The 10,057-nt window shown below is 34.5% G+C and overlaps 1 protein-coding gene across 1 annotated transcript; it reads left to right on the plus strand.

The window, feature by feature from the left end:
• Positions 1–1,084: 1,084 nt before the first annotated feature.
• Positions 1,085–9,775, plus strand: LOC139690443 (uncharacterized G-patch domain protein DDB_G0278987-like). Its single transcript, XM_071587896.1, has 6 exons — positions 1,085–1,166; positions 1,602–1,777; positions 3,502–3,685; positions 6,556–6,673; positions 6,790–7,427; positions 9,690–9,775. Exons 1-6 carry the CDS (start codon positions 1,085–1,087, stop codon positions 9,773–9,775), a joined length of 1,284 nt encoding a protein of 427 aa, XP_071443997.1.
• Positions 9,776–10,057: the final 282 nt, after the last annotated feature.

Genomic DNA, 10,057 nt, shown 5'->3' on the forward strand with positions numbered 1-10,057 from the left:
TTCTTTTGAATATTTGATCTAAGAAAGTTAAGGGGTGCATCAATCTCCTAGATACCTTCTCCTTAAAACTAACCTGCTGCAAATTATTAAATCCATTCAACTCTATAAGTGCGATATAGTTACTCAAAATACCTTTGTCAGTAGGGTGATGTGTGAGTCATTTTAATTGAATAATTAGTGTTTATAGCATCTATAAATCAGTAGTGATATGCAAATGCGTAGCATTTATATATAACTGATATATTTATGCATATAATACTTGTTTAAATGTATGTAGTTCACTTTTTCTAACAATTCATGTTAATATTGAAAAAGTAATTAAGTTAAAAAGCAATGTTTTGCCCATAAAATCTTTTCAATGGTTTTGCATGCTCCGATAAATTCAGCTGGCCTTCTTTAGATGTACCTTGTTATTTAGGCTAGCACTAAACCAGCCTTTTAGCAGCTACCATGGATTCAATACTTGCTCTTACAATTGCTACAGATCCTGTGGGAATGATTTCTGTGAGGCTAAATGTTAAACGCTCAAAGAGGCAAATTACTGATAAGCTACTTGAGCTTGGTCTGGCTAAAGATCGTTCTGAACTGTACAAGAAGCGGACAGGCAAAGGAAATAAAAGCCATAGTAAGAGCCATCCACATGAACGTAGTGATGGGCACTCTGATACTGGTGAGTACTATTTCATTTGTCAAGGTCAATACAAAGTTGCCATACATGAAAATATTGCTTTTTAGAATTTATTGTTGAATAAATTCATAATATGTATGTTTCATGATTTGCACATCCTTGTAGTTGGATGTTGAGACTGAAAAATTGATAAATTTAAGGAACCAATTTTTCCAAAGAGAATCTAAAACACAGTTATCAACAGTTAAGAATTAAACACAGATAAATTCCACGTACACACAGAGATTCCTTGAATAATATTATCAATAATGTTGCATAGAAAGTGAAATAACTATATAAGCTGTTGTATTTACAGATGGAGAGCAAGATGCCATTTCTTCAGATGAATCCTCATCATCTGAAGAAGATGAGATTCACGAGAGACCGAATGAAAATAAATCCACAGGCAGGAACAAGATGCCTAGAAAAATGAAATCTTTGAAGACAAATTTCTCATCGACAGAGGTGGTTGATGTGGTTAAAAAAGCCATTAGTTCAGGTTGGTTAAAAATGTTGGCCCACTTCCTTCTCTTTCTTATTTTCTTCTTATTATTAAAATATATGAATGTTAATGCTTGAGGTAGATTTGGGAAATATTTTCAGGGGCATACTGCTGATTGCCAATAATGTAATTTTAATAATCTGTATGATAAAACATGCAAAAGCATGGGTAGTATTTATTAATTAGTGGTGCAATTAAGGGTAGTGTTGGGTATATGTCCCCATGAATTATTTGCAATGAGGTAACCGGTCTAGAGAGGTTTCTCAGAAATTGATATTTACCCATATCTATCAGGATTTAGGACATGTTAGTCCAGTTGGTAGAGTACTGGGCCACTAACTAAAGTGGCCAGGTTCAATTCCAGTTGTTGCAAACCAACCATTGGGTTGTTGGCTGCGGTTGTTTAATTGGAACTTGTTTCATATTGAGCAGGATTTTCTAATGCTTTGGAATGGCTTGTGGAATGCCTGGAGGAAGCAGCCGAGGATGAAGAAGAGGAAGCTGTACCGCTTTTGCCCATTTCAGAAGATGCTATTGTGGCAATGGAGGATGCCAACTTCTTAAAAGTGCTCAAAATATTGGGAATAGTTGAGCCAAATGAAGAGCAGGTAATACATATCGTTCATTTTTTCAAGATTTGAAATATCAATTCTTGTGCAAACCTGTCCTCTGGCAGATATTAACAGGTCACCTTCTGTTACTCCCTCTGTCTTAAATTTTTCAATTTTCTTTCAGCCATTTATTGGTTCCTCCTTTTATTGACTCCTGTAAACATTTTCTGAATGTTGACTTTCACAACCAAGTTGTGTTTCTCTTCATTATTGTCTTTATCAGGCACCTCTCCCCTCCGAACCTCCCCAGAAACCATTTCAAAGCCATCCAAAATCTCTGTACTTTCTTTCCAATTGACCTCAAACAAACCTCTTTCTTAGCCCGATTGGCATTCTTCCAAAAACCTTAGCAACCCTTTCACCCTTCCTAAAACTTCCTTTCCAATTGATATCCTAAATTTTTCCTCCACACAGTTTCATTTCCAGAATTAAATATTACCGGTCACAGCGCATTAGAAATCCTTCTTTCAATAATACTTTAAATACAAAAAGGGCATTTAGAATATTTTCTGTCAAGGATGTTGCCATTATTATGGATCCTGACTGTTGACTTCATGAAAAATAAGAAAAACTGCAACAAACTTGCCCCTGAGATGAGGTACTTCCACCAGAAAAGCTGTTTAATTTTGTTGAAAAGAAATGTCTGAGGATATGGGTGCATCATTTTCAGTCTGCATTTTATGGAAAAGGCACTAGTGTCCCAGAGGTTGGCCGGTTTATTACTATGTTTTCTATGGGGAGATATTGTTAACGAGTGTCACACATATCTATACAAAAATGAATATAGAGACTATATTTATTTTTAAAAAGTATTACCATGTAAATATGCATCACTTGCAGAGTGTAGAAATGAAGCTGGCAAAAAGTCGGATAAAAAGCTCATTTTGTATGAGGAAGTAGGTATACTTGAAGTTAACTAGACTATTCCCCTTCTTAAAGTGTAAGAATGTTTAAAATTTAATACTGTCATTATAGCTATTGAATGTCTTATGATTATTCCATTTACGAATCTTATTCAGCTGTTATTGAAAATAAATTATATTTTTATTTCAACTTATCTTAATATTAATGAGGATTAAAAGTGTCCCATAATAATCCTACTTTTCTTTTCAAAACTTAACCCATTTGAATGGGAGAAAATCCTGGATATGTAAGAGTTTTGTATGGAGCTTGTATTGAAGAAGTCAAATCAACACCTTGAAGATAAATATTTGAATTCATTTAGTTCATTTGATACAGCTTTTTAGTTATTATTATACTCAGTTATTCACTTTATTTTAATAATAGGTGAGATGTCCTCATGAAAATAATGATGTTCAAACTTTTCCTCATGTTTCAATTATGTCCCAATTTTGCAGTCTTCAACATTACAATTATTTTTTTAATTCATAATATTCAATCAATATTCCTGCACATTTGAATTTTTCCTTTAGTTATATATTTGTATAACTCCCAATTTATGGCTCATCTAGAAGAGCATTTAAGTCTTCTATTATTGAGTGAGTGCATGACTATTTGATCTTAGGTGGCATGCACAAGCTGTTGATTTTATTATGAAAAATAAATGCATGGATTCTGTAATGTGGATATTTTAATGATTTTCTGAATGACATTCAAATTACATGAAGTTTAATTATCATGTGATTATGAAATATCATATTTCATATAATAACAGTTGTAGCACATATGCCCTTCTCCATGTTCTTATTTACATTTCATAGGAGGTATATTGGCGCATTCCTTCAAGTTACAAACCAGGTGATCTTAGGTCACGTGCACAAGCTATTGATCTTATTCTGAAAAACAAGGAGATTTATGTTCCTGAACCTGAGTCTTCTACAGTGAATGACATGGATATAGCATTTTCTTCCTTGCTGGCAGAATCTAGAAATGTGGAATCTAATGGTATGTAACAATTGTGTATACATAGACTTCAAGTCACTTCCATATTTTCGTAAGTCATAACTGCATTTTATTGAAAATTTGTGTCCATGGAGAAATTTTTTTGATTGTGATTACTTTGTGGGTGTCCCTGGGAGGAAACATTTAATATTTACGGGGGATTAAGATATGGTGATGGGTGAAGGGAGAGATGGCCATGAGGTAGGCCTTTACAGTTTAGGATCAAGAGATGACTATTGTGCGAAATAATAGCTCTACAAGAAATGTGGTTTATTCATAATGAACAGTTGGTGATAAAAATTACAGAAGATGTAGATACATATGGGAAATGCCCAGAGATTCATAGAGATATCAGGGATGAATATTCAGATCATAATGTAGTGCTCATGAACTGTAATATCAGATTCTTTTTTCATCAGAGTTTTCAAGTCCATTATTATATTCAAGAGGATAAAACAGAAAAGATGGGTGAGGCAATGGGAAAAGTTATGAGTGAGGGCAAGGATATGGCTTACGTAGAAAAAAATGGGAACATATGAAGAAAGTAATATCAAAACCCAGAAACAAATATTATAGGAAAAGGGCAAGGAAACAATGGTACACTGATGAGTTGGATATAAAAATGAAAGTGAAGAAGGTAAACTCAGAATTAAGTAGGAAGTACAAGGAGGTAAGTAATAAATTGAAGGGGAAACTAACAGGGTGAGAAAAGGGTCGAGGAGGATGCATGCAGTGTGAGGGCTCGGAGAGTTTACAAAAGAAGTGTGAAATGGGTGCTTTATGCAGAAAGATAAAATATACATCAAGAAGGTAGAAGAGAAAATCCAGGCGCGCTATTAATGATACATCAGGACAATTATTAATCGGACCAGTAAATATTCAAGAGGGATGGAAAGAATACATAGAGAATTTATGCCAAAGATAATTGGCCAACTAGGTTAGACATGGTATAGATGGGGATAGCTTTGAACCAGGAATACTTCATTTCAAGATGGAAAGAGCATTAAGGGAATTGAAAACAAATAAGACCATTGAGATAGGTAGCATTCCTATGGAACTACTTCAAGAAAACATGGAAGGAAGAGATTTTATTCATAGCAATTATGAGGGAGTTACTTGATCTGAAGATTTTTTTAGATCAGTATTAGCTCCTTTCCCAAAAAAGGGAAAAGCAGATGTGTGAGGAATACAGAACAATAGGTGTAAACTCCATTTTGCAAGCAGATAAAGTGGTTCTCAAGATCATCAATTAGAAGATGAAGAGAAAGGCTTTTGATTACTTGGAGGATGAGCGGTTTGGGTTCAGAAAGGAGAGAGGCATGAGTGATGCAATAGTAGTCATGAGATCATTAATAGAAGAGAGCGTAGAGTGCAATCAGAAAGTATTTGTTTGTCATATGAATTTCAAGAAGACATTTCGTAGAATAACAATAGTATTACAGAAGATAGATTAGATTGGAGGGATAGGCAACTTATATGCAACCTGTATAAGGTTCAACCAGCTAAGCTGCATGTGGCAGATGGAGAGTTGGGATGGACATTTAGTAGTTAGACAAAGATGTCCATATCACCCATTCTTTTCACTTTATATGTTGAGGATATTATAAAAATGGAATGGGAGGAACTGGAGATAGGAATTAAAGTTGGTGAGGAATTCATTTAATCAGTTGGTTTTGCATATGTTTATCTTTAGTTAGCCTGCCAGCCTAGGGATTACAGTCATTGTTGAGGGCATTAGAAAACCATTGTGATAGGTTTGGAATGAGAATCAATGTTAGCAAGACAAAGGTGATGAGGTTTGTGGAAAAGAGGAAAGTTAAGTCAAACATTTGAAGAGGGATATAAGTATTGCATTGGGAAAAGAAATTTTGACAAGGAGGGAATTGATGTTAAATGAGGACATTAAGAAAAGAGTAGTGAAAACTCTGGTACATAGCATGATTTTTAATGGATTGGTAACTTAAGCATTAAAATAAGATGATAGATTGAAGACATTTAAAATGTGGGCATGAAGAAAGATGGAAAAGGTAAAATGGACATACTATATGGAATTAGAGAAGTACTAGATGTGATGAGGAGAGAGCATTGTTTGGAGAAATCGAAAGAGGACTGAAAAGATAAATGTGGTAAATTCCAATTGTCAATGGAATGCTGAAGACTGTGATGAAGGGGAAGATATTAGGCAAGTGAAATAGGAGTAGAAAAGGATATACATGCTTAATGGAGTGAAGAGAGATAGAATGTATGCAGAATTGAAGAACTGTTAATTGTAGCTTGGAATTTCAGGTTTTGTCTTGTTTGATGAGGCTAAGAAATGTGGAGTGCACAGTCGGCATTTTCCCTCCTCCACAAATAGCCGTAAGCAAAACACCCTTGTCCCTTTCATTTTTTCATCATGAACTCCTAACATTTAGAAAAACCTTCTCTCACTCACAAATGAACTCAATGAACAATTCGCTCACACATTCAAACACACTCTCGTCCAAAACCCAGTCTTACACATGCAAACCCTCATTCATACATGCATGTAGACAAAATCATATTCAATCATGCACATTCATAGATTTTAACTCTCAGAATCACACCCATGTATCCATACAGATGCATGCAAACACCTGTGCACACACACACACACTCGCAGACACTCCCATCTACACATGGACTCACTCACTCATTCACACGCACAGTCACTCGATAACACTTGAAAACACACGTTTGTGCTCACACGCATGCTTGCTCCCACACACAATATGTTGGAAAGGATGTGATTCTCTTGATTGTATCTCAAACTCTATATTTCAATACTTTTTAAAACTATCTCTGAATTCAATAAAGATAATGGTCGAAGGTTTGACGAGCTTGATGTTTTTCAGGAACAAAAAGTAAAGGCCAGAAAAGGAAGGACAGAAAATATTCTTCCTCTAGCAGTGGGGAAGATGATTTGGAAAATTTCTTAAAAGCTGTGAGAAAAGAAAATGAAACTTCATTGGCGTAAGTAGTAAAGTTTATCATGAATTTTTGCTGTGAGAGTATAATGCTTGACATTTGTTCTTAATCTTTGGTTGGTTTGATGGCAATTAATGTTGAATATTAAATCTTTACTTCAGGTTGGATGAAAATGTGTATTTGCCAAGCACCAGCACATCTTTGTTGGAAAATAAATTAACAGAATCATCAAAAACTCCAAGGCAAAAGAAGAAAAAACGGCTAATTGTTAATAATGAATCCTCCAGTGATGATGAAGTCCTGATGAGGTCACAGGAAGAGACAGAAAGTTTTGTTGAGAGTATTAACCCTTCATCAATAACAAATGATGGCAATGATCAAATCTCATCATTAGCGGTAGGCAGTAATTTAAATAAGAAAAAGAAAAAAATTATAGTTCTTAAAGATGACTCTTCAAGTGATAATGAAGACCATGTTAAGAAGACACTCAACCAAAATACTAAGAATGACAAGGATATACCTCCTTCAAATTATCAAAGTACAGGAATTAATTCTTCTGATAAAATGATTAAGAAGAAACTACTAATTACTGATAACTCCTCAAGTGATGATGAAATACTCAGACCAAAAACTCTAGGCAGTAATTCAAAAGCACCATTTGCGTTCAAACCGACTGAAGAGGACTTACCTAAGAGCCAAGCAAGAAAGAAAAAGAAAAATTTTCTTGAAGATAGTTCCTCCAGTGATGAAGAAAACTCTATGACAAAGGAAAACAGTCAAAAAACCCCTTTGGAAAAAGGTATGTACATGACTTTGGTGTGAATTCCTGAATGATGTTCAAGTACCCAAATCATAATTTTAACTTTCTTAAGATAGATTTTAATAAAAATATATTTCCATTATCTCTATTCTAGATGATTTTTCTGGGCTCTTGTGGCTTAAGGCCTTTCAGATCATTTAAAAGTTTAATCGTTTACCTTCCTTTATTCTTCCAAAAGTTCCCATTATCTCTAGAATAGTTCTCCCATCTATATTGACCTTTTCATCACTCATTTTATTTGTGCATATAAGTTTCATACTTCTTCTCTGTAATCACATGTTAACATTTCCAAACACTGAAATATTATTTCTTCCCTGAATTGTATTCTCATTCTTGGATTTCAGAAATTTTTTTCCATCGGCTAATCTTGCAAAACCTATACACGACACTAGCTATCTATTCAATTCAATTTCCATCCTCAGGTATAACATTTCCCGGGTACAGTTGTACCTCAAAACACAAATTTCATCTTTTCCAGGCTGCCTAATTATTATTTACTTATACCTATATCTATACATAAATAATTATGTAAAGAATTAATAAATCATAAAGCAATACAAACATGAAATTTGCATTAAAACTGATTAGGGCATGAAATGAATGATTATGTAACTACACCATCTGTATTGAGACCAGTTGATAGCATGCTGAAAGTGGTGGGAGATAAGGAGAAAGATTACTGTTTTGAATAAGGGTGCAACTTCAATGACCTAATTTGGTAACATCCCTTCTAGGGTTGATACTCCATTAGTTTTTGTCTCTTTAGGCCAATTGCACTGGTTGTAGTCTCCTGGCACAAGAAAGGAGCTGATAGGTATCTATTTGTGCCTACTCTTCATAGCTTGCCTGAATGGGCCATTACATGATTGAATATATTTATCACTTTATTGCTAATTTCTTTAGCTGGGGCACCGTTCCCCAAAATGCAGCAAATTTCCCCAGTGTGTCAGAATTTCCTTAATCTCCTTGGTGGATATGGTATCCCTTCCCTCCTCATCCAGCAATTCAGCCTCCATCTCCCACTCTTCCCATTGAATTTTTTGCAGTACTACTGCAATAAAGTCCTTATCAAATTCAGCTGTCTAGTCATTATCCTCAGCATTGATCTCCAAACTCCTTGATTTGCCCAGGGAGACTATCCTCCAATGCAGGCCCATCTTCAACCTCAGCGTTTCCACGTTCCACTTTGCAATGCTGTTCAGTCATAATTTCCTCCAAGTCGGTTGTATGGTTCTTTTAAAAACTTCATACCACACTTGTTCAATGAGCCTTAAGCAAAGTTGGTTGTTGAAGTGGTCTCACTAAAATTTCCTTAGCATCAGTGATGAATCAATCATCCAATTAAGCGATAACAGAGTGCCTTACATACAATTACTTAAAATTTGATATCACCTGCTATTCCATGGTTGAATGAGAGACCTACCACTCAGAGGAAATTATTTCACACAAGTGAAACAATTTTTCCTCCAACTCAGCCTCAAGGTATATAGGATTGGAGCATTGCGCATTGCAAGCAGGGCCCTGATTGGCAGCTTCATATTCAGAAGATATTTTTTCACCAAGGGAAAATACATGTTGTGGATCCACTCCATGAACATTGTCTGGAAAACCAAGCTTTGCCATTAGCCATTCTCATTACTTTTAACTTTCTCTCCATGATTTTTTCCTGAAGATCAATGGATATTCTGTATTAGAGACTAATAGACTTCATTTTATGACTCCCAGTAGCATTCAATGCAATAAGAGAGGCGGTTTGTCTTTCATGAGCTAGTGTCCTGATATTATCATGTCCTCCTCTTTATGTATGTATTTCCTCTTTGGCATATTTTGCCAGAAATCAACCTTTTCACACAATTAAACACTTAATGGGGAGCAAACTTTGGGCCTCTAAAAACCTCTTCAATTATCCCTTCTCTTCTTTTCCTTATTATTTCACCTAAGCATCTCTTGCAATAAGTTCTATTTTAATGTAATATTTACATCAATGTGTCATGGTCTTTTTTTACTTGGGGTAAGATAAAAATTGTTTTTCATTTTGACAGATTATCCTTATGCTGTATCTTGAAATCTCTATTACTTCAGTGGCTATGCAATCATACCATATCATCTTCCCACTTTCCTATACTTAAATTAATAATACACCAAAAAATTTCATATAAATGTGATTATAATATGTTTTGCTATTTAATGTTTCATAATGATAAGAACATTTTTGAAAAATATTATTCATATCTTTTTCAGGGAATCATGAGTCAGTAAATAAGTCATCCAGCCATCATGGTCACCAAAGAGTCAAAGCATTAATTAGTGATGATGAATATGATTAAGGTCATCATATTGATGGTTCCTAATTGAAAAAGTGTGGTGAGATGGTACAAGGAGTAACATGTGTTCAATGGATTCCTATTCATTACTTGAAAAACTTTTTTAAGATTGTTTTTAAAATTTGACATTTTCCTAGTACTGTGATGTTCATGTATTTATTTGTGTATCCAGTTGTCTTTAATCATAATTAAAAATGTTCATGAACAAGTAAGACTTTCTTTGGTGAATTTTTTGATTAACAAAGCGTGTTCTATGTAATGCTTCAATTTCATTTTATTCCATGT

Source organism: Hetaerina americana, unplaced genomic scaffold (genome assembly GCF_022747635.1).
Source record: "Hetaerina americana unplaced genomic scaffold, ioHetAmer1.1.p SCAF_3, whole genome shotgun sequence".
In the NCBI taxonomy this organism is placed as follows: Eukaryota; Metazoa; Arthropoda; class Insecta; order Odonata; family Calopterygidae; genus Hetaerina; species Hetaerina americana.